At 39.1% G+C, this 26,334-nt stretch overlaps 1 protein-coding gene across 1 annotated transcript; it reads right to left on the minus strand.

Moving 5' to 3' along the window:
• Positions 1-4,772: 4,772 nt before the first annotated feature.
• On the minus strand, positions 4,773-25,876 carry MLYCD (malonyl-CoA decarboxylase). The gene is made up of 5 exons (XM_082770183.1): positions 25,277-25,876; positions 18,305-18,417; positions 16,600-16,756; positions 16,003-16,152; positions 4,773-6,681 (listed from the first exon to the last, which is right to left on the minus strand). Exons 1-5 carry the CDS (start codon positions 25,835-25,837, stop codon positions 6,148-6,150), a joined length of 1,515 nt encoding a protein of 504 aa, XP_082626309.1. The 5' UTR covers positions 25,838-25,876; the 3' UTR covers positions 4,773-6,147.
• Positions 25,877-26,334: the final 458 nt, after the last annotated feature.

Consider the following 26,334-nt stretch of genomic DNA (forward strand, 5'->3'; position numbering starts at 1 on the left):
AAGATGCCAGCTGTTCTTCCAGCCCTGCACCTCTGAGGGAATTAGGAGAGCCGTAGGAAACTAGACAAGTTCTGGAGTAGTAGCTAATGGGTGGGCTGGTATCAAGTTCGAAGAAGGCAATGAACAGTGACAACTTCAGCAAGGTTTGACATGTGTTGTGTGAACTACTGTCTGCTGCAAGACTCATCAGGCAGGTAATGGCTTCTGGGCACTGTCGTAACAAACCTGAGCTGAAAGCAGAGCCTGGAACCCAATCCCACGTTAAGCTCTCTTTTGGCTCTCAGCTACAATCTGAGTATACAAGGTTTAATAACTTAACTTAATAACTACCAAGGCAGATTACATATTGCTGTATCCACAGCATTCTCCAATTACTAACTAATGCTGGTACAAATTTATTTTAATATGAATAAGTATATGTTCATTTTATCATTTATTAGATATTATGTGGCAAGAAGCTTTTTTTTTTTTTTTTTTTTTTTTTTCTGAAGAATTTCAGACATTCTTAAAAAAAAAAAAAGTCTAGTGACTCGTCTGACTGCAAAGTATTTTCAATCTGACCTGCTTGCAATTGCTCGAATACCTAAATGTAGGCACCTAGCTTGGATGCAACACTATCAGATCGTTCAGCTTGCCTTATTACCCTGCATACCATGTATGTAGATGCCTTAATGCAAGTTCCATGGCAGCCGGATATGGAAAAATATCCACCAACAGACAGGCACCTGAATAAGTGCAGAGACATGTCTGAACAAGCTTATGACACAGGATTTCCCTTTAGGTCTATTCATTGAAAGAGGAGTACTAAATCGTGAGAAACATCCATACAACAGCCTAGTGGTTGGCTCGCCTGCTTGAGAAACCACCTCTGAGTAGCATTAATAACGTGTTTTTTTTCTTCCACCATATTTTTTCTGTGTTTGGAAATGAGTATCTTGGAGACATAACATTTCTGTTCTATTTAATTTGTTGAAAAATTCAAACACTTTTTTTTTTTTTTTCTAATCTTTCTGTAAATGTAATTGTTCCTCATTCCTTATTTTTCTAAAGAAAACAATGCTAAAAATGTGTAAATGCTCCATGGGTTTCTTTATTAAAGCACTGAAGAATCGGACCACCATAGTTATTATCTTAGTTCATCAGGTCTACTAAACCTTTGTACTCATTTGCACAGAGACCACAGGCAACATGTTTTGTAGGCCATGAAAGTCTGAACTAAACTAAAAGAGTATAAACTAAAAGAATATAGCGAAATACATAGGTTTATCTGCTTCAAGAAACATTTACTGCTTTCTTTAACAGGACTTTGTGTTAGCTCAGCATCTGCAACTAATCTGAATATCTTCCCTTCAAGCAAGATTTTGGCCTCTCATTGCCCTTCCAGGGCACATGCTAGAGCACAGTTCCTGCTAAACTCCACACGACTTGTACCGATAGAGGCCGTACTCCTGTGAGAAGAAAAATGGTGTAAGTTGGTCATAAAACAAGCGTAAGTGACAAAGTAACATCATTTCTATTGATTTGCTTTCAAGAGCAGGATGCAGCTGCGAAACCGCGATGCACCTAACAGCACGGCAGTTCTCATTGCTTATTGAGGAAGCGAGCCACCAAAACCAGCCTCCGCTTTTTCCTTCTAGACAAATGGTACCCCAAGGTGGGACAGAAGTGTCCTGAGAAGGTCACAGATCCAGGCTGAAGGGCCAGGGTGGTTGGTGAAAGCTACTGGCAAAATGGGCCCTCCTGAGGAGGCGATCACAGGACGTTGTGAGGGCCTGAGCAGGTAAGGCCATGAGGTGGTTTCTGTGAGGAACAACCACCACCACACCTTACAGCTTTGGCCTTTTCTTCCCCCTATGGACTGCCCCAAGTGGGACAGCCCAAACACTGTTTAGAGCGTTACATCATGGCCTAAAGTCACAGTTATTTCAGCAGTGCTGCTTAAAAACCTGCACTCAATAGCACTGCCTCCTACCAGAGCAGAAACTTGCGTGTCACCCTGGTGGGACAGGTGAATAGCATTAGTTCTGGGAGGGCTGCTGGCACGGTCACACACAGCACTGGTACAGAACTGTAACTTTACCAAACCATTCTCAGCTTTTAGTATGTCTCATTTTAGAACTTATAAGCGACAGATTTGAAGCTACTGCTCTTTTATTTTTGCCAGTTGTCACCCCATAAGAGACCCGTGGGTGTTACCTGACAGCTATCAATGCCCCTGCTGCTAACGGCTGCTCTTCAAAACCAGAGTAACAATTTTTACATGTTGAGAGGAAGGAGGGGTAGAAACTGGCCTCCTCTTGTCTTTTTGAGCTGTGAAGACACCCTTTGATACAATAAAATCCCTCTCTAATGACATGCTTATTATCTTAAGACGTAGTACAGATGGTGAATATTTATTTTTTCTCTTCAGCATCATTCATGCTAAAATCGGTCTTTAGAAATTGGAAAATCCAAGCACTGCTAGATGCTTAGGAGTCAATGACCAATGAAAGAAAACTAATAGCAATTAACAGCTGGTGGCTTTTATGAGCAGGGAATGTCCCACCTTCATCCTCATCTGATTTTTTTGCATTTAAAATTGTACTGTGAATCTGGTATAGAACTCGCGGTAGGAAATTGAGCCTCCCATTGCTAGCTTATCAATAAAACAGATGAAGTGACCTCAGAAAGCAAAACACAATCAATAACCAAAACCATAACAATGGCTGAAGAGGAAATAACTCTGCAGGTGCTAGGGCTCTGATGGAGAACAGATGTTGGGTAACAAACGTACCCATCCATAATGCCTCCTGGAAGATGCTGCAGATCCTTGCCTTTAATCTGCTGCTCAGCCCCACATCTCAAGCACCTCAGCACAACTCCTAAGAATTTAACTAAACTGAGTTTATTGCTAATGCAGGAAGCAACTGGTAAGTCAATTCATGAGAAATGTGGCATACACATAAGGCACAGCAGAAGAGGCAGACTTGTTCACAACATGTCAGCTAAATTACATTGGTAGGCAACTATGCAGGCAGTCTGGGAACCGTGGGGTACAGGAGTTTATCGGAATTTTAGAGAAACTTCTGTGGCTGCTTTGACATGCCAAAATGACAGTATCTGTCTTCCCACTTTCAGGAGTGATAGGAAGAAAGAGACATGCATGCTTCCCTCAAGCCAAGGGCAGATATTAGCACTGCACGATAATGTACTTTCTGCACTGGGTGTAAGCCAGAGATCTGGGGACGTAATTTAAGTGGTAACAAAATGCTAGCAAGGTTTGTTTTCCTCATAAGATATTATCAAGTTATTGAACTAAGTCTCATACATTTGTTTGGGGCTTCAAGTGCAAAAATTCATTATCGTGTAAGTGTAGCCATTACAACTATTGCATTTTCTTTTATTTCCAACTGCAATAAGCTTGGAAACCCAGCAACAGGACGAAGCCATCTTCTGACCATCACTCAGAACAAAAGTGTTGACAGAACATCGGAACATGCTGCCCAAGGGGCTTGTGCAGTCTCCTTCCCTAGAGACTTTCAAAACCTGCCTCGATGCATTCCTGTGTGCATGACTTAACCCCTACAGTTCTATGATTCTGTGATTTAGGTGTTCCTGCTCCAGCAGGAGAATTGGACTGGATGATCTTTCAAGGTCCCTTCCAATCTCTAATGTTCTGTGATATTCTGTGATTGTGTTATTCTGTGAAAAGTAGCACATCCTGTAATAGTTCAGCGAAGATTGCTGTACTAATATACTTATGTGCACATGTTCACCCTAAGGCACCAGGTAAAGACCTGATTAGCAAAATGCCCATTCCACTTGAAAAAGAAAGTGTGCATGTAGTTTGTTCGGTCACCTGCTCTGATGCTCTAAGTTGTAGACAGCTGCCTTTGATGAAGTGTTTGAAAAATGAATATATTTTATATATATATATATATATGTAACACAGTGTTCTCCTGTATGTTCAAGTCCCAGGTCTAAAACTTTCACATCAAACTTCAGATGGAACTTGAAGCCATATACTCTAAAGACTACACACACGTGCAGTTGTGCAGACTACTTACCATAACTATTGACCCAAAAGCAAAATTAGACCATCACTCTGACATTACTTCCTCACATTGGCCAGGATGGAGGTGTTTTTTTCAAAGTCTCTTACTAAAAATTTCCCATTCTTCAACTGTTTTAAACCTTAGGCCTTAGTTCCCCAGCTCTCAAAAACACAATGAAGGCAACCTGGAATGTAATTGTCACTTCTGATGACCAGCTGCTGCGTAAAAATGTCTTCCACCCCCTCCCCCCCCCTCAAGAGAGTAACAGGCAGGGGGATATACCCTTTCCTTTAATCGGTACTGTGAAATCTACCATGAACACAAGCTAGTTAGCCTGACTTTTCTCTGGTTAGAAAATATTTATAAATAAGGTCCATGTAACGGTTACCAGTCCAAAGAATGGGATTTTTCTCTAATAATGAATATTTAAAAAAAATTGCAAAACCGATTATATAATGTTATTTTAGGAGAAAGGCCAATTTCTCTTAGTGAAGAAACTTACAGCTTTCTTCACTCCTGTTTTCATACAAGAGCAGGGACTCTACCACTTTCAATTCCCCTGTATAATTCTTCTCCCAAAAACAGGAACAAGATTTGACCATAAACGGAAGAAATTGGGAATTATATGACAGCATCAAACTGTGCTAAGATGGTCTTACTTCTCTGGTGATACTATTATCGACAAAAGGTGTTAAGTAAATCAAGGTACACAATGAAATACAAAACACATGATTTAATGAGAAATCTTATTTTATTGGTTTACACATCACGCCTACCTCTTCATTAAAAAAGCTCTTTATCAAGTCTTTTATTTGAACACTTCCTTCTTGCTCATTATATTTTAGCAGACTAAAGTGCAATTATAATATTACATACCTGCTTCCCTGAGAAGACCTGATTTTCAAGAACATTAATACAAGGCTTTTCTATGCTCCCAACAAAGCAGAATCAGTGAGATTTTTAGTGAGTTTGAAAAAAGTAGTAAGATGTTTTATGTAAGGGTTCGATGTAGAAAAAAGCAATGGTATTATTGAAATAAAATTGTAGACTACTGTTCTGCTAATATGTTTCACCCAAAAATTACTTTCATACAGTGCTACTTTCCAGGTGCTTTGGTACTGATTTATTTATGGTAGTGGTGTAACAGAGAAACACAGCTCTTTTTGACGCTGTGGTTTAGTGTTGTGGTTTAACCTGGCAGGCAGCTGGGCACCATGCAGGTGGTCACTCACTCTCCCCAGAGTTTTTTTTTTTAACCTTTCTTACCCAGAAAGGTAAAAGTGCAAGAACTCATGGATTGAAATAAAGACAGTTTACCAGGTAAAGCAAAAGCCACAAGCAAAGCAAACCAAGGAATTCATTCATTGCTTCTCATCAGCAGGCAGCTGTTCAGCCATGTCCAGGAAAGCAGGGCTCATTGCATGTAAAGGTTTCTTGGGAAGATGAACGCCATTGCTCTGAACATTGCCTCCTCTTCCTCCTTTACCCCAGCTTTTACTGCCGAGCATGCCGCCATATGGCACGGAATAGCCCTCTGGACATGCTGGGTCTCCTGTCCTGGCTGTGTCCCCTCCCAGCTCCTTGTGCACCCCCAGCCTCCTCACTGGCTTTACAGCACAGGGAGCAGAAGAGCCTTGACTCTGGGTAGGCACTGCTCTGCAACAACTAAAACCATTGGTGTGTTATCACCACTATTTTCATCAAAAATCCAAGGCACCAGATCATACGAGCCTCTGTGAAGAAAATTAACTCTATCCCCACCAAAAGCATGACATTTATACAGCTTTATCATCAACAGAATAATGGTATTGCTGTAATATTTCCCATACAAGTTACCGTTGTCTTGAAACTGACTGAGAATTTAGTCACCCTTTAATACACACCTCCAATTCATTTGTACATAACAGATGTCTAAAACTCAGTGACTAAACCACAACAAACCACACTTTGAATATATGACAATGTAAATAAAACAACTGATAATTTAAATAATTTTGCATCCTGCTGTGCTGACTAAATTTGTTTTATAAAGGATATTCTCATGTAAATACGGACACTGTATACTTTAAAGCTCTTCATAGGTGAGGATACCTGTTCTTAGTTCTTTTAGTACTTAGAGCTTGCTATTTTGCTGGAACTGAGACACCAAGGAAAGAACCTGTTCTGAGGCTTTAATGTGTTTTGTCCCTAGATACGCCGCACTATTGCTGGCTGTATCCTCTAAGAAATATCGGTAGTTTACCATCATGCCACAAGAAGCTGTAATGCCCCGAGGACTCATGTCTCCCATCCAGTTTATCCGCCACAACTCAGCGCCATTCTGAAGATGAAAGTTAGCTACCGGATTAAGAGCATAGCCACGATGTTTCTCTCCATACAAATACCAGGCACACAATCTCATAAGTGGCGAATGCAGTGCTTTGACTAATGTTTCTGATTTCACCCATTCACTGTTAGATAAGAGCTTTTTTAGAGTTTCAGTAGTAGAGTCCTCCGTGATCTCAGAGATTTCTTGGCGTTCTGATTCTGTAAAAAGTTCATTTCTTCCCAGTTCTTTTGTTTGTGAGGAGAGGAGACCAAGAAGCCATTTCGTGAATCCAGGGATAGGCGACAGAGAAGAAAAAGCTTTTATCTGAGGAAGGTCTTTCTACAGACAAAAGGAGAAAAAAAAACTCATGAGTTTTGTACTGACTCACAATTAGAAGTTTGAGTAAAGATGAAGGATTCTGAGAATTAACTGATACACATAGACCAAAAGAGGGGGGGGGGGAAGTCTATCACACTGACAGTAACAGGTAAGTGACTAAAAAGCATTTGGAGTGCTAAGAAACTTTAACACTGACTGAATTACAGTCCGCACACGCCATCTATTTAAAAGTACTTACATAGCACTTACCAAACCCTTCTTCTGGCGTATAATTTTATAGGCAGAAATAAACAAATGCAATCATCCATAAGGATGTTACTCAGAGGAAAAAGATTTAAAAACAAGTAAATCAACATGGAAGTTGTCAAAACCTTTTCAATAATTTACTTTTTATGTTTAAAAAATGAAAGACGGTTCATGATTTCAGACCATGAGGAAACCAGTAGAGGTATGATGTTTGGTTTTTTGTTGTTGTTTTGGTGGGTTTGTGTTTTTTGTTGTGTTTTTTATGAAATAACTCTTTCCTGAAGTTTTGGAAGAGGTTCTTTATACATGCCAGCTACCTTTCATGTTATTCATTCTATGTTTGTTTTGAGGCACAATAGCAAAGAATAGAGCAGGTTGTTAAACTCACTCTTACTTGGTTTTAACAAAATTGACATCAAAACTCAAACCTGTTCAAGGAGCAGGGGGACAAGGAACGGAGGTAAGCCGCTGATGAGGTGGAACAACCACTGTGTTTTAATTACTATTCATAAAGGAGGCAGTGGTAAGAACAGAGACATTTATCAGCATTATAGAAGCATCTTAATGTCAATGGAAAATTGTCTTTAAATGACTACAAACTACATTTTGTTCTACTTTAAGCATTTCCCAGATAACCATTAAAAAGTCATCATCACTTAGACGCTATCTTACGCTAGCAAATGTTAATGGCATGCATGCTGCTACAGCGCCTGAATTGCACCTGCACTGCTGCAGCCTCAGGTACCGCTGTGCTCCGCAAACTGCTGCTGTCTGTGGTCTGTTTCGTGAGGATACAGGAGCCAGGGAAAGCAGACATGCCATATTCCCATTACAAGTTGCAGCACTAAGCCATGCAACGTTTCTAATAGCTTCAATAATTGAAATAATACTCAGCTGGTTATTTACATCTTTTTTTCCTTTCGACATGGAGCTTCCCAAATAGCATACTGCTATTCTGCTGGCTTCCAGCGCCATGATACATCCAGTCATCTCAGACCTACTACCATCTCCTCACTTTTGTGATACACAACTGCATAAACTGACTAACCTTACCACCTCCCCTCATCAGAAGTTCATTAAATAGTACACAAATACATAAGGCAAAGAATTATTTGGGGACCAGACAGGAACAAGATCAGGAGATAGAAGTTACAAAGAAACATCCCATTTCATCTCCTTGGAGAACTGGATAAAGCAAAAAGCAAATTATTTAATAAAACACTCATTTCTGTATCATATTGAACAAAACAAGCATTTCTGTAATCAGAGAGCCCAGGAGATCCTGGCTGGGTCATATTCCCAACAACTACAGTCAGAGTGCAATATTACTGAGGCGTTGATCTCTGACTTTTTCAAGTCTCCACTCAAGGACACTATAATATTTTATTTTAAGAGTCATTCTGAAGCATGTGTTTGTAGCAAGATTCATGCAGTACAACTACAAGGTTTCACTGCATTTGGATTTCATAGAAGAAAAAGCATTCTTTGGAAACTGATGGAAACATGTCTGTGGAAGGTAATTTCTAGTGATATCTTAGCACCTCTTTCCACAATTTTTAAAAATATAGCATTTATAAAAAAAACATTTTATTAGGGTTGTGTAATTTCTTACAGCAAACCACGGCCACTTAAGACATAAATACAGTGAATATGTTTTAATTAAAAAAATGTCCCTTGGAGTAGACAGTTCAACATTTTCAGGAAAGTTTCCCCCCCCTTTTTTTTTTTCCCTGATTATATTATTTCATCCTATAAAAACTGCCTTTGAGAACACATGGCTTAGGTTTTTCATGCATTCTTCACAGTTGTTTGGGGTTAAAACCTGAGAGAGGAAGATGGAAAGTACTGTTGAAATTGAGGAAGCTGAAATTATTCTTTCAGGTTAAAAGGAAAAAAACTGACTGGACTGGAAAAAAAATGCTGCTTACCAGAAAGTGGAATCTGAAAGTCTTCTGCACCACCACTATGAAAGCACAGTATTTGAAAATACTGTTTTGGTAGTGAACTAAAACTAATGGCTCTTCACACAACATCCCCCGTGCTTACATAGGCTAAAAATTCTGAGCTCCTCTTAGTTTGCAGAGGTAAGACGGTAACACACCATCCACTATGACAAAACAAGTGGATAGTTTCTTCCCATATCTGTGTCTTAATACTAACCGCTGCAACGTTCCTAATTAAGGAAGGAAAATGACAGGACTTGTGATGTTGACTGCTCTTTATTTATCATTCACTTCCAGGAGTGACCTGCTCACCAAGCCCAACCCAAAAATATTTATCAGAAAGTTGGTAGGTCCTGCTCTATTAATAAATACAAAATGGATTTATTTATTTAACTTCTTAGGACAGATAAGACATAGGAAAGTGACCCCATTTTGAAGCTATAGTACAGACTATTACATATCTGATAAATTCTTGAGTGTAGGAGCTTATCTTAGCCGGCCACTTCTTGTAAAAATAAATAGATGCAGTGAAGTGTGCACATTTATGTTGTTACTAAATTGATGTGCTAGTTTTTAAAGACTATTGGTGGAGATCCATTAATGTTTATTTTCTTGTCAGAAACCCACACACCATTAAGAAGCAGCTGCTCATTTTGTTTTGGAGTGGATTTTTCGTTTTGACCGTCTTTTAGTTTTGGGGCTTTTTTTTTTTTTTTTTTTTTTTAAATTGCAGAAGCGTGCAGATTTCTCCTATTATCTAAAACTCATCTGAAACTATCTTGCACTCTGAAAGCTGTAGTCCAAGGTCACATTTTTCATCAATGAAAGCAAAGTCTGTTTTGGAAATCATAATCTCCCCAGGTCACCTAGATCAAATTAAGGTAGCAATTATCAACAGTCCAACCAGAAAGCTAAAATCTGCCACCAATTGTTAAGCATTCTATTGAGTCACATAGTAGCTATCAGTTTTCTCCCCCAAATGCCACAGGCTATAAAATTCTAAGCAGTTTTCTCAAAGGCTCCACCAGTTATCAGTGTCTGTCATCTGCGGACTGAATTGCTATGATGTACCTTCTGCAGAGCCGCAGACCACTTAGATTGGCTATAAACACATTCTGAATTAAATGTCTGTTAATGAGAAATCTATCTGTCTGCTCTTTTGCCAGCACCTATCAGCTTGCTAGAAAGGCATCTGCCTGCTTGTTTTCCAGCATCAGCACCCACTTTTTTTTTCTTTAAACTAGTTTTCTGAGATTGTTTCAGAATTCATTTCCAGGAGCAACACAAGCTTAAATATAAGAAATGGAAGAGATTATTTATGCTGTCTGCTCCCTGCTCTATATACATCGGTATAACCAGCAATGAACATGTAGCCTACTCTCAGATATGTACAGGGAGAACTGGGACTAAAGTAGCATCAGCAGATGAATGAATTCATCCCACTGCTTGCCCCAAAATAATCCAAAAAAGCACATACTTGGACAACAACAGAAATGTGTTTACAAAACCCTTCTAAATTACTTGTGTAACAAACTTTCATCAAGCAACTAACAAAAAAACCCCACCAAACACCGTATTTAGAGCAGCACGCTATCGCCCAGGATTTCCTTTGTTCGTGACACAAGCTCCTTCCCTGAGGCCCTGTTATTCTCCCTGTTATATCCCTCCCTTTTACCCAATTACATTACGATACCTGTGGCAGATCGTAATGTACCAATACCTGTACCAAATTGTAATGGCTATGCAGAGATTAAGGATTCAACCTACTGACTGTGCGCATATAAAGAGATGAAACTGAGGACCCATTTCTGTGACTCAACTTCACACATCCTCCAGCTGCTTAAGTTACTGCAAGACTCCAAGGGAGGCTGTTGGCTTCTATGCAGAACCGCAGACTAACTGAGTTTAACACCAAGGGTTGTAATCCTCACCAGAGCCTCTACTGCTGCACTTTCCCTAACAGTCCTAATAAAAAATCATTTGCAAGAAATATTTTCATGAGGCAAGCTGTGATAGACAGTCTTTGAAGGTAAGCAGTGCTACCCAATATAAGTTAGCAGTCTATGTAACTGGTTCATGAGAATTAGCAAGAAGATTTCTAAAAATTAAGGTCTAAATTGCCTGCTAATGAGATTTTCTTTTAAGGAATCTGGACATGTTATTTTATTTCTAGACATAACTTTATAGTGCAGATACCATCTAGTTCAATGTCTCAGTACAGTTTTCAAGAGTCTTCCCAAATGAAGGTTTCACTGGAGAGGGGGAAAGAATGGCTATTAGCATGTTTCTAACTTAGCTTATGTCTTTTTCTGATCTAGTGATACACATTCATGACATGCCTGATTCAGAGTTTTCCTTATGAGGAATGACAGCTGAGAATTCAGTTTTGAGGTTACAAAGACATTTACAAGTGGAAGTGTCAGAGCAGGTTAAGCTAAGGCAAAGTCAGATAAAGGATTTTTACTAGAGGGTAAGAAAAAGTTTTAAAAGTTTGTAGTGTTTTGGGAAAGTTTGAATCAAGTAACATTCTGAAAATCAAAGGTCCACAAAAGTTAATTCAAACAAATAGAAAATTACATAAGTGTATTAAGCATCAACTACTCCTGTACAATGAACAACAAAATCCTCAAGTCCTTCAAATGCTCTCTGCAAAGTATTTTTTAATCAGTTAATTTAAAGACAGTCTCAACATATGTAACCTGCAACACCTGAACGTTTAGCAGTGCTCTACGGAGAGATTTGTTTATTGCAAAGCAATGCAAAGGTAATAGAAAAAAAATATTTTCCTACCAGAGACTTTTTTTTTTTTTTTTACAAAGGCAGCTGCAAGCTTAATGAGATGTAATTTCTGATACTAACAATTTTTTTTTTTTTGCTGAGAGTACATTGTTTCAGCTGCTGTCAACAAGTCAACTCAGCACTACTGTGGTGTCATTTGTGCCTTCTCAAGTAAATGACTATTATGCTGCTGCAAAGAATTATGTTCAATCTGAACATACACAACCTTGGGAAGTCCTTTACTTAGACCTGACCAGAGAGAAAGAGTGCACATGCATGCAATTTAATGCACTGAAGTGGGACTTCCAGAGAAGGGTAAAACAGGCTGCCAAGAGCAGTACCGATCGCGTGCCCTGCCTTTGCCTTGAACCTAACTGCAGTGTAAGTATTTCACAATATAAGTATTTTGAAGCTGAAATGCACACAGCTTCTCTCCTCTGAAAGGAGGAGTCTGCCAAGGCAAGAGTCACCACATCTACAATGAAAGCTGAATGAGTAAACATCACAGAAGTACATTAAATAATTTCTCACCCCAAACACTGATAACAACAGCATGAGAACTTAGAGTCACTTCACAGATGGGAAATAGGTAATTGGAAATGGTTCTCACAGATTTCAAGACAACAAATTCAGGAACTATGCTCTGGAATGAAGAGGAGGATAGAATTGGGAAGATAAGAAAAAAATATCAAAGAACTGAAAAAAACTATAGAAAACCATATCCATCATGGATAAACAGTCCCGGATTATCCTTCCTCTCTCTAGCTCTGTTCAGCCCTATAATGGCACCCCAAAAAGATGAGGAATGGTGTAGATGAGATATGTGGTGGTTGTTACTGATGTATAACAGCCTTTAACTTGGCCGTTCATTAAAATCACTGTACTTTTTTAATAAATTGGGGCTTTAAGCCCTTTTTAACTCACAAGTTATAGAAGAACCAAAATAACGACATTTCCACATGCTTACAAGTGGTACTTCAAGCAGTTTGGGATTAAATTCTTTTCACTCCAGACCTCACAAAAATTATACAGCTTGCCATCTACCTACAAGAAGAGGTCCTTTGCTGTCCAAGCTTTACAACGTTGTCATAAAATACTACCAAATAAAAAGATTCCTGGAAAAAGGCATGAAATGTATTGTAACTTTAGACTTCTATATACACTTTCTTCATATCCATTCAGCAGAGAAATAGATCTGCAGTGGATATGAGGTGAAGCTATCTATCTGTTCTGCCCACCTCAAAGTAAGCCAAAACCATGCTTTGATTTTGAATCAGAAATGTGCCGAAGAGTCAGGGAAAAAAAAAAGTCTTTTCTTGTGCTATGCTCCCATCATTACTATTATTAAATTAGCCATAGTAACTAGATGGGCTTTTGATTTTGTAAGACCAGTAAGAGTGTATGTCTGTTCAAAAAAAAAAAAAAAAAAAATCAATTATCTCAAACTACAAGGTGCAGGTTAAAGTAACATTATATGAAGTTGCTCGGAAGGCAAAGTGACTGATGAGTGCCATACTTTTAATTCACAATGCAGAACAAAACTTGGATGTACAATAATACCTTATTTTGACAGTTGCTATTCAAAAAGAGTGACTGGTATCTGGCTAAATAAACCTAATAATGTGTATACAAAGACGGATCTCATCACCGTGGGATTTAAAATATTAACTCACCTTCTACATCTGAATTCCTACATGTAAATAAGCATTGCTTTGCACTTCATTTTTCTGTATGCATTGCTTTGCATACATGTCTTACACGCTGTTAATGGCCACAACAAATTACTGATTTTTTTCCCCAGGTTAGTGTCAAAACTACTTTTTTTTTTTTCTTCACTTATTACACAGAATGTTATTTGTTTATGAAATGTGACTCAAGAGTAACAGGCGTAAGACCAGAAATTCCAAACAAGGAATGGGACACAACAGTGCTGGTTATTTTATGCCTTAAGAAGATTCAGTAGAAAAAAAAAGGGCTGAAGATGCAAAGTGAATGCGGATTATATGCATAAAAATTCATAATGTCAATGTGCTTGATAACAAACAATAAAACACTACACAGAAACTTCATTTATTACAACATGAATCTTATGATAAGCAAGAAGGTAACAAAAAATACTAAAATCTTTATCTTTCAAATGTACTCCAATCAAAAAAAGAGACAGACACTTCCTATGCTGATTGAAAATTCTATTGCTATATGGTTCAAAAAAACATGAACAGTGAGGGAAAATCCTCTAACTCCCTCCTAAACATCAGTTTGACTGTTACTGCAGTCTCACACTTCTGAAGGACATTGGTGGCTAGCCAAGAGGTAAGAGTGGGTAGAGGTGACTTATTGTCCAGATGCGAAATCTGCAAGGCCATTAATATTTTTAGAAGTAAGCCAAGATTGGGAGGATGAAATTTAACTTCAAAAGGTCTGACCTAAAAGGAAAAACCTGACCTGTAAATACAAGCTGGTTTTGGCAGATTATTAAAGCCTACGTCAAATTGTACAATCAGATCAGGCCTCCTGAAATACTGGCCTGCGCTCAACTTCATAAATTTTCACCTGCACTCAGCCTGATCATTTCAGGTTGACTGAAGGATGAAGAAGAGTATCTGGCCTTGTTCTGAAGAGATGAGGAGATTAAGATTTCTAGCAACACACAACCAACTGTCAGTTTTTGTACTCCCAGATAGAATACACTATATCTATGCAGCACAGAATAGCATTGGGAATAGGAATGAGAAATAAGAGCACAGATAATGACAGTTGTTCCTGAATCACAAGAGAACAGCCTGATCCAGTTTTTAAATGTATCTCAACCATTCTGTTTTCTACTCATTGTGTATTTGATGAACAATGAAGGAGGGCTGTATTTTACGGTGCTGAAGTGTAGAAACTTTTGTCTTAATTACAAATAAGAAAACAATTCTGTTAGACAAATCAAATTTCAGAACTTGGATCTATGTTATCAAAGCATGGTTTGTCCATTTTCCTTTGTAACCCACTCATAATTCTTCCAGTGTTGTAAGCAATTTAGTGATGGACAAATACATTGTCAATGGGGTTATTTTATGAGAGCAACTCAATTATCCAGAAATTATTTTTCAGATGTGAAAGTAGGTAACTGCATGAATTTATTCCAATTTCCCCTCAGTCAAGATCAGACAGATGGCACAGCCTAATTATACCTGGACTATTGCACTTTAGACAATTAATTTAAAAGCCATTTTGAAAGCAAGAAGCAACAAAATTCAGCCAAAATATCCATTAAAAAAAAAACTTCAGGGCAGCCAGCTATGATTCAGTACTTGACTAATCAATCATTTTGTAGTAGTAGAAATTTGGTGCATCCAATTTTGAGTTATTTTTGTAAATAGAACTGAAGTTCTAAATCATAGACAATTTTCCAGGCATCATTACTAATCCACAAGTTGGAACACTGAAAACAAACACAGGCATTGACCATTACTTTGAAGTGGTATCCATGTTAATAATTTAATACTTAAAGACTGTTAAATGAAATAATGGACTTAAAACAGAAATCTGACTGTCTCTTTCACAGCACTCTGTATAAATGAATTTTCATTCTTTTCTCCTGTTACTTGAAAGAAGGCTCTACAAGGAGGCCTAAAACTGTGAACAACAGACCCTACAGCACACCACAATATTCTATACATTCATAGATTTTCATAAAGTAACTGATTCCTGTAACTTTCAAGCATTGAAGACATCTTCCTATATTATAAGAAATGTCTAATATGAAAAAAGATATTTCTTTACTCAGACATTTTTTACCAGGCAAACGTGAACATTATATATAACTGGCAGCAAATCAGTGTAACAAACAGGAAAAATAATTCATTTATGTAATGAAGTATTACTGCTACTGGAGCAGCCATTAGATTTCAAACAATAAACAATCAGGTACTCTGAAAAGAGAAAATGTTGATCAAGGCCCTGTTAACACATGCTGAAGAGGAAGGCTCCTGTTTAGCATGTGTTAACAATATCCCACTCGCTCAACTGTGGGACAATAATGAATCTGATAATATACACATCAAACTAAAGCTAAATTAGAGATACGTTCAACAGAAAAGCACTAACTTGATTTTTAAGCACCTGTCCAACTGGAACGAGCATATGTCAACCAAGTGTCTACACTATCTACCTCTGGCTGACATCCACCAATCGCAGAAAATGTTCTTCCAACTCTTTCTACTTTTTCAAAAGCTGATCTGGTAAGAAGTTGAAAGTGCAGTAGACCTGGCAGTTCCCCACATTGATAAACGTGAGGAAATGGAAACTACAACAGAGACATAAGGGGAGTACGTTGGCCAAATGTTATGTTACGTGCCACACCTACCTGCAGCTCCTTTACGACCCGTTTGATGAGGTGATTGCCAAGTTCTACACCTTGCAGTCCTTGCTGAGCCAAACTGATTGAGTAGAAAATTGCTGTTGTGATTTTGTCTGCATCTTCTGTTTCTAATGATTCCACATCTTTTACTATGGACTGGGAAATGAAAATGAAAACAAAAAATTAGTTGTAGTTATTACTCTAATTATAGTGAGGGGACCTCTCTTTTAACTTTCAAATGCATTAACACATTTTCCCGCTGTTTAATTCATTATTCTCTGTGAAAAACAACAAAAATCTAATCAAAAAGTATTAAGAAGAGCTACTTATCCATTAGGAAGTGCAGAAAATAACTGTAATGGGGTTTAAAATTTTCAGAAGCATTTGTAACTGCTTTGAAGTTTTAATCTCATTTACTGTCATTTCTTAATTTCTTATCTTATTCTTCTTGCGATTGAAGAAAGCTCCAAAATTTTCTGAGTACCCCTGTCATTTTTAAAAGGAAAACCAACTCTCTCAACTCTTTAAAAAAATGAAACAAACCCAAGGCATACATTGTAATTTGAGCACTTTGCTGCGTACTGAATATATCAGTGACTGTACCTGGATGCTGCTGGAGATATCACTGGTTAAAGCAACATGCAAGATTATCAGTGGTTCTCCTGGGATTGCACAGTGAGAAAAAAAGTAGCATCTTCTATACGGCCCAACTCGGCGCTTCAAATCAACCCAGTTTCTAACAGGATGCACAGCTTCAGAACTCAATGAGGGAAAAGAAAAAAAAGTGTTTTTTTGTTTTGTTCTTTTTCATTTACAAATGTCCACTGCCAATCCTACAAGCTCAGTACTTTTCCCCACTGATATCAGCAACACAATTCTCAAACCAAAAAAGGAGAATCAGGCTGCAATTCAAAAAAGTATAATCCATCACCAAACTGTGACAAAGTCAACTGTAAAAGCCTACTGCATACCAAGGCTTTCTACCTCTCTCAGGGATATGCTCATTATGAAATTTCATTTGCACCTTCTATTTGGTGTAGAATACCTGATTCAGATGACTACGTCATTGAGTAAGTCTGAACACACTTCTGAGGAATTAGCTTTCCCAAACTACAAAGGAGAGATATGATCATCCTTGTAGAATACTTCAAAATTTTCACAAAAAAGGTGAGAAAAGGATTTCCACTAGCAACACTGTCTAGCATACAACTTTAAAAGTTCAGCTTGATGCATATCTTAATGCATTTCTGCTCTTCTACTTCAACCTACTCTAAAATGTATTCATCACTAATATACCACCCATATAGTGTCACTTGCTTTTAAAAGTATTCAGATATTACTCCAGGGTGTTTTGTAAATTGTTATTTTGAATATTTATGTAGTGTACTGGGCAGATACAGGAATGCAACATCTTTTACTTCAATAGGTTTTAGTAAGCTAGCCAAATGCTTTAATATATCTTGACAAACAATATATACACCTAGATGAAATTAAATTTCTACTAGCACTCCCACAGCCACACCTTCAAACAATCATTCAAAAGATTCTTTTCTCTACGATATTTGAAAGTCTAGCATGTTTGCCAAAATACCCAGAAGATTAAGTGACATATTACAAATTCTTTTTATTTGGAAAAAATCAGCTTGCATAAGACCTATTTTCTTTGCCTCATCAACATTTTAGTCACGTATTTCCACAAATTTCTTTAGGGATTTTTTTTTCTTTAAGATTTTAATATGACAAAATGCCATACAATTTAAATTTTATTCAATCATCTCCAACTTCATCACTACAATTTTGAGTATTAGACAGAAGGTCAAGAATAAATGCTGTAGATCTGCTTTGGCAGGGAGGTTGGATCCAATGATCTTGAGGTCCCTTCCAACCCCTACAATTCTGTGATCCTGTGTGAATGCTTATTAAAATAATAAACATAATGGTCTTCACATAGAGTTTACAATCAATTCTGCACACCTCACCAGTTCCAACCAGGAAACCAACTCTGGGAGTGTGGTAGAGAGGGTAACCGAGAAGGATGAAAGGAAATTTATTTACTAGAAATGACAGCTGTCTACACATGCAGCATGTCTGCTGAAAGACTGTAGTGTGGGACAATAGATCCCCTTCACTGTTTAATTCAATCTTTCTAAGTGTGCTCTTAAGTGCATTAAATGCAACTACTCCTTAATTATTCTTTGCCTATGGCAAAGTATTGAAGAAGCAGTTATCTTGAAAATAGTGGATCTCTACAGTTAGATGCATTTCATCACCACTTCACTCACGAGCCTTAGGAACCTTTAGCACTTACTCGCTAATTTTCTGGAGCACTTCACAAGGTGATTGCCACGTGACCCGTTCCAAATTTAGGAATCCTGTTGAAAACCACTCTGAAAGCATGTTCTTCAGAACACCACTCATTTCCTGCACACAGAAGAAAGATGGACATATTTGCTAAGTAAGCTAGGTATAGCATACAAATGCAAATAAAAACAACCTTAATTACTTCAAACTACATCTTTGGGAAGTTCAAGGAAAACAACAATGCATCTATTTGATGAAAGACCTAACAGCTCAGCTTTTCTCACACAGGACTAAAACAATGACTGTTTACAGACAGAATGAATTTAACATCGGTAGTAAACTGCAGATAGGAAAATGGAAGATAACACAAAACAACATAGATAAAAAGCAATCAATAAACGCAAGTGTTTGAGTAGTCTTGACGATAAAGCAGCAGTTGCACCGGTGCTCAGATGCATTAGTTTAAATATTATGGAACAAGTTTTAGGAAATTTGATGAAAATAAGGATTTTAAATTCAAGAAATTTTTCTACCTGTGAATCTCTTCCGAGTATTCAAGTAGCTCATGCCTTAGGAAGATTACTGCACTAAATCCAACAGTACTGCAGCTGCACGTGCCCGCCCACTCAGGATAATGAAACAGAAAAATGCATACCTCTGACAATGATGTAGCTAAAACCATAGGCTTTACGGAATTTTTAACATCTATATAAATGTGAAAAATTTTGAGGAAGAAAAGCAAAAGGAGCAAAAAAAAAAAAAAAGACTACAGAACTCAGAAATCACAACAGACTTGAAACAGTGTGATACTGAATTAAAGCCAACTCTAATACCAAATACTTTCAAAAGCATTCATCATCATAATGAATTTTATATTCTCTACTAATTTCCTACTGCCTACATTATTAAAGACTTTCTGTCTAAAATTCTTTATTTGAGTTTAGAAAGTATTCTTGAAGTCAGCACAGCATGAATATTCCTTATAGAGATTCTAAAAGCTTGTTTTTCCTTTATTTTTGCTTTGCATATAGGACACAGTGTGATACCAGCACCACCTTACCAGCAGCCTGAGCAGAACTGTAGGCTTACCTGAAACTAACTTAATAAATTAATTCTTCGTTGGTCTTGCTCAGGAGAGCTGCCTTTAAGTTACCTAATAGACTAGCTAGATGTGCCGAAAGTCTTCTGTCAAACTCTACTTCCACCTGTGCTTGTATCACAAGGCAACATATGCTAATAAATGAATAAAAAAGTTAATAAAAAAAAGCTTTCCTTGCTTTTCTTTTGAAAGCTCTGAAGGCTTTCAAAAATAACCGTAAATCATATTAGTCAAATATCTCTTGGTGTAGTGACCACCTCCACATATTTCAGGATTATTGGTGGTCTTTTTGTTTGGTTTGCTTTTTTTTTTTTTTGGTCAGGACACAATGTAAGCCAGAAAAAAATGAGCTACAGTTGTAGGAACTGGGGTCAAACCATCAGATTCCTGTGGCTCTCCCATCATCCATCTGTTTTTTGGAGAAGCAGCGCCACTTCCAGCTGCAGGCTAGCAGCTAGGAGGGAAAGCTGCTGATGGCTGCGCTCCCACCAGTCAGTTTGAACGCACTGCTCCGCATCTACTGGCACTGCCACGGCTCAGATGGCAATGAGTGGCTTGGGAGGAGGCCAGTTATACTACGGGGAGACTGGTACAAGTGGAAAAGGCAGAAATCTGATGCATTTTGCCTCTTTGAAGCGGGTACAGGTTTAGCAAGTGCACTCCACATGATGGACATAATGTTGCCCAGCTGAACTAAAAGTTGCTTTCCAAGATGCAGAACATATTATTGAGCTGCTTTAGGTCCAAGGTAATGCTGGTATAAAAGCCATGCAACTGTAACAAAGAAAGTGAAGCAGATGTGCTTTTGGTAATGATTTTGGCAGACAGGAGTATTGTTTATGGGCAATTGTAGCTCAATTCAAATAATCTGTCACTTGTAAATAATAATGTTTCATACAATAACAGGGCTGCACGCAGGCCAAAGAATTGTGCATACTGACAAAAATTCTTTGCGTAGAGAAACACAACATACTCTGCAGGATCCAAAACTCAGTTTAATTCAAGTCATTTTGAGCAAAATACTGAGTTGTGTTTAACATTATAACATAGACTAAGTCACTGAAAGGTTCAATTCAAATAGCATTCTCAAGAAAGGTTCTGCCTTTCCATAAATGTAGTTGTAAATAAATTATTTTAATTTCAGAGGAATTTCTAGCCATAAGATTATTGGCACAGTTTCATTAAAAAAATAAAAATCACACATTTATTATTTAGCAGCTCAATTTTGAATGTGAGCAACAAAACAGATTAGTATTAAAAATTACCAGCTATACTTTGGTTTCTAATAGCTGTGTACAATAAATTGTGATTTTGCTACAGGGCAGCAAAACGCAGACTTCCTGATCTTCACATCAGGTCCGTATTTATTGGGGAACAGATGGGAAAATTTATGAAAAAGTTATTTTTTTTTTAATTAAGAAAACCTGCTTTTGATGAGGAAACTATTTCTTCCATTTCCCTCTCTAACTACCAAAACAAAATATCCCTTACAATAAAAATTCATATTCACATATGAACAAATAAATGCAATATGAAGCAGTAGGAACAAGCGCTCCATGCAGATTGGAAAGACTGCTCAGTTACTATCAGTTGCTGGTCAGCTGTCTCACGTTTTATATTGCTTGATATCGTAATCTTTTATTATTATTTTAATTTTTCCCCTTTTGGGCATCATTTTTGCTCAATTACACAATAATTAAAGTGTACACAAGCATTTTCAAGTGACTTTATTACCTGTATATGTTATTTACTGTACTCTACTGAATATTAATGCTTTATCAACTAATATCTAACAGCCCAAGCTGTTTCTGCATTGATATGCTTTGAGGAAATACAAAAATGTTTTACATTCACACCACAGTAATGGGTAATCCTTGTTTTAATAGTTTTTTACTTTGTGGTTTGAAAGGCCTAAGACCATCTACGAAATATTTTAGACTGGGCAAAACCAAAACCCCACTAGGCCATATAACACATTCTATAATTTCCATCCAGCATCATGGAGATTCATTTAATTTTATTTCCACATTTTGTTTTCAATGCAGATACAAACACACAAATTATAGAACTGTTACTGCAACATTGCCTTTAAGTATGCTAGAATTTAAATCAAATCCACAGTAACTGAAAGGCTAGAGATGCCTTTTGATAGGTAAATACCAAACACTTTGTTTTTTTCCAATGGAAAAACTTTTAAATTTTGGTTGTTTCTCTAGATAAGGGCTGCTTAGATCTTTAAAGGAAACTGCCTCAATATTCAGAGTGAACATTGCTGCCCTTGTCAAGGAGAATAGTTATTTCAAGTCAATACAACTGTATGAAATACATACGTATAAATACATCTTTTTGTGGATGTACCTAGGTAAAACACCTATTGCCACAAATATCTCCTCTCCCCAGATAGTCATGTACAGCTTACTTACCAAAAAATTTGCCCTTAAAGTCCAATTTCTCCACAAATATTTAAAACCATTTTCCCTGATTATATGTAGTGTTCAAACCTTTGAGACACTTAAAAAAAAATAATAATTCAAGAAAATACATAGCTTTAGATCCTTGTATTTATGAGTGGCTGCTATGAGGGGAAAAAAATCAAAACAATTATGGCACTTGTTCCGTTTTTCTAGTAGACAAACATGAGAACCACAGTATTGAAAATACATCTTAACTACTGCTTAATTATGGAACCAGGCTTATTAATAAAAATTATTTTTCCATTATTTCTTGCCAGCAACTTGAACTTTCAACTGACTTTTTCCTAAATCATATAGAAAGATGAAGAAAATTCTAAATGTGATAGATCACTGTTTGTTACCAAGAATGTTGTTAGGAATTCTTCACCAGGGCCTATATTTCAAATGCCAAAACTGAGAAAGCAAGCAAAATATAAAAACCACCTCTCAGTAGGAAAGAGCTGGGGCAGAAAAAGAAGTAATGTAGCTGGGAGCGTGCTGCACTGCAATATGGAATGCTACACTCAAACAAGAGGGTTTCAGCAAATTTCATGCAGAGCAAAGTAAGGACGAGTCATCAGAAAATTAACTTGGGTATCAAAACACCAGAAAACGTGCCCAGCCTTTGGTGGAAGGAAGGTTAAGAGATGAAAAGAACATGAGAAAGGGAAAAATTTCAACCAGCAGCATGAAAAACAATTGTGGCCAGCTACACTGTGATTTAACTTTTCAAACAGCACCTCCTGACACTACTGGTTACAATGACCATTTCCAAAAACATTATCCATAAGGCCTATGATAGTAACAACGGAGCCATACGCTTAACAGAAAAGAAAACCCACCTCTGGGATGTCATGATTTTTTTTCCCCTTTCAATGTATCTTCTACATATTTTTGGTGGACTCCTTAGAGAAGAGGCTGCACAGCTTCAAAAATACAGTTTTCTGCTAATTTTTGCTATCTGATTATTAACAACTCATCACCTTTTAAACATCCACAGAAAGACACTGTCATAACTTGTCACTGGAAGTACCAATAATTTTCTCTGTCTTGCTCTAGTTGACTGTTTTGCCTTATAATAATGAACTTAAACATGAACTGAACTCTGCTTACAGCACGTGCCTTTTCTTTGCACAGCCTACCATTTTAAGCATTTCCAACGCATTGTTCAGAGTTTATATTAAGGATCTATGGAGGTCTTCCAGTAAGGCAGTCACCATTCTTCTCCATTTCTTATAAATGAGCCTTTCTAACCCAATTTGCTTTACACTGGATCCTGACAGATACGACACTCACAGAATTTTTCTATGACTTCTGATTTAATGGACACTCTTAATACAGTTCAGTGACCTCAGTGCTTTGAGGCTTTCACAACTCTAATAATGAGACGCAATTTGGAGAGCAGAGCAGCAATGCACATATCACACACTACATAAAATCAGAGTAAGTTAAGCAAATGTATTTCTTCGATTAAGTTTAGTTGATGTTTAAGGTAAAGAATGATTTATGAAACAGGCAACTGAAAGCTTTATGAAGGTGTCTGTACTCAGGAGTAAAAAGACGACTAAAAGACAACACTAGACTAGAAGACAACACTGCCCTAATTTGCAGAGCTTCATCTATTTTGTTAATGATTCAAGAACGATGACATTAATGGAGAAAAAATTGTCAGGTATTTTGCATCTTCTTGGTCTAAAAGTATATTTTAAGAAATTTAGATTGATGAGAGTTCATCACATGTAGTGATGATACTGCAGGATTTACTACCCATCCCCAATTCCAGAGCTTCTCTGTAATTTTTTTTCATCTCTTTCTTGTACTTAGGGAATCCAGTCAAGAGCCGCTCTAAAACGGTCCACTAAAAGATCACAAGATACATCTTGTATCATGAGAACCCTTCTCTACTCAAGACTTAAACGTTTTATTAAATAGAAAAAAAAACAACAATCCCCACTTCAAAAATGGCCTGAATATTGTGCCGTATCGATTTCTCTATTCTTGACATTTAACCTCAGAACAGGTAATACAGTAACTCACACCTACATCTTGAGATGTCCACATAAATACGCACGCCCTCACACAACTTCTTGATAACCCACTTGAGCTGATCACCTGCCAGTAAGCAGCTCCATCACAGAGACGGTCAGAACTTCCCGCGGGCTGGGAAGTAACCTCTAGTAGCCTTAATAGCCTCTAGTTATTCCGATGGTTGCTTGTAATAGAAGCAAGTAGATTTTAAAGGCCGAGCAAGACATTCAATTCAGAAGCAAGTCCTAACTTTTCCCAGACAACCTAGCAAGAAGAGCTGAGTTAACACATAGCTTCACATCTGGGTTTTCACATAAAACAAATTAGACTAACACAAATGAAACTCCAAACTGAAAAGAAGCAGAATCTGGAGTAAATTCTCATAGCCAAAAGGGTCGCAAACAAACAAACAGGCACACCAATTCTAGCTTAAGCTTTCCTGGCTACACGTTACTTACCGCCACCTCTCACTTTAGCCTACATTACATTTGAAAAATAAATCTTACCAACAAGTGCAAAAAGAGACTGCAAGAACAGATTTAGTGAACTATGCACGCTCATACATGTATGACAACACCAAACCGTTCAAAAATGTTTTGAGAAGAACCCTTTTATTGAAGCTTCGGTTTTGCAGACAACGTTCTCCTACTTTCAAATGTGTTTAGCTTGTTTCTGACATAACGTATTATTTGCTGCACAGGCGTTCATATGTTTTACGCATTTCTATTTTGCTAATTTTGCAAATTCAGTCTGGTTTTACCAAGTTTTAGTCAGTACATGTGGCCAACTCATTGTCTTTCTTCCAGAGAGAATCTTCATTGCCTTCATGACGTCCTGTCACTGCCTGGCACCGCTGGCTGCTATGTTGCTCCTTCTTCCATGCTCACAACACCTTGCTGCACCATATAATCATGGCGGATGTTCCACCTCACCCATTTTCTACACAGTGCTGAACAGAGCCATGATACAACTCCTTTCTCCTGTTGATATCCTTCAACATTAGTGCGGCTCAGCTGCTATGTCACTTGCGGCCCTATACTGGGCTCAGAAGTCACCTCACTTCTGCGGTGTCTGGTGCAGCATGACACTGCCTGGCAGTTTTAACATCAGCCACATTGTGTCATGCTGTGGCAGCCTGGCCTTTCCTCCAGTGCCCTAATGCTAGCCCACAGGAGCTCACAGCCAGGTTCCCACTGGAGAGGCCGTTACTTCACACCACCAGCCACTCCCTTCCTTCCAGGCTGAGCTGTGTGAGCAAATCCAGCTCCTGCTGGTGCCATGGCTTTCGGGAAGGAGCTTTGCTCTGTTACACAGTGAACTGGGATCACAGGACTCCCCACACCACATCCCCTCAAGCCTTCCCCCGACTCATTTTGGGGAACCCCAGCCCTGCCCTCACCTTGACGTGAGGCCCATCCACCGCCTTCGCCGCCAGCCCCTCCACCAGGTCGCCCCTCAGCTCCACCAGGAAGCGCAGCCCGCCCTCCAGGCGCCCCAGGTGCTGGAAGAGCGCCCGGTAGCGGGGGGTGAGGTAATAGCGGAGCCGGTCCTCGGCCTGCAGCAGGGCCCCCTGCTCCCTCTCCTGCTCCCGGGCCTGCAGCACCTTGGCGCTGAACTCCGCCACCCGGCCGTGATCGGCGCCGAAGTCGCGGGCCAGACAGCCGAGCAGCTCGGCCCTGCGCGGCCCGGCCTCCAGCCCGCGGTAATACCGCACGAACTCGGCGCTGCGCCGCTCCGCCGGCGGCGGCGCCTTCTCCTTGGTCTCGTAAGGCGGCAGCAGCGGCACGGAGCGGCTCAGCAGCTCCTCCATGCTTGCGCCTCCACGCTCAGAGACGGAGCCCGCCGAGGACTGGCCCCGCCACGGCCCGGCCGCCCTCAAAACCCGTCGGAGGCTCCGCGGCACCGCCCAGGGCCCGAGGCGGGGTCCGAGGCGGCTCAGGCCGCGCCGCAGCCCGCGCATCGCTGCTCCCTGCTCGGCCGCCGCCGGGGCCAGGCCGCGGCACCGCCCACGGAGCAGCGTCGGGCGCGCTGATTGGCTGGCGTCGCGGGCTCCGCCAATCGGAGGCGAGAAGGAGAAGGGCCGGAGAGTGTGGCAAGTGTGGAGGGGCGCTGCAGCCGCCATTTTGAGAGTGGCGCGCAGGCGAGTGGTGTTCCTCTTCGAGAGGTGTTCTGTGGCTCGCTGCGCAAAGCATTTCTCTCCCTCCTTTCTTCACTGAAAGGGTGGTGAGGCACTGGAACAGGTTGCCCAGAGGATGTGGCTGCCCCATCCCTGGAGGTGTTCGAGGCCAGGCTGGATATGGCCTTGGCCAACCTGAGCCACTGCCTGTGGCAGGGGCTTGGAGTCAGTGGATGTTTGAGGCCCCTTCCAACCCAAGCCATTCTAGGATTCTATGATTCTACCCTTCACTGTACAGCCCAACGGTTCCTGTTCTGTTTTCACCTGTTGCTCCCATTTTC

Source organism: Aythya marila (assembly GCF_965140915.1).
Source record: "Aythya marila genome assembly, chromosome: 12".
In the NCBI taxonomy this organism is placed as follows: Eukaryota; Metazoa; Chordata; class Aves; order Anseriformes; family Anatidae; genus Aythya; species Aythya marila.

Bases quoted from the DNA above. Each gene is read 5' to 3' on its own strand.
- MLYCD (XM_082770183.1), bottom strand. From the start codon at position 25,837: ATGCGCGGGCTGCGGCGCGGCCTGAGCCGCCTCGGACCCCGCCTCGGG. The intron at 18,418-25,276 runs GTGAGGGCAGGG...TTCTGTGTGCAG, and splicing joins TGGATGGGCCTCACGTCAAG to GAAATGAGTGGTGTTCTGAA. The intron at 6,682-16,002 runs GTAGGTGTGGCA...TTTTGTCTGTAG, and splicing joins GGGTCGTAAAGGAGCTGCAG to AAAGACCTTCCTCAGATAAA.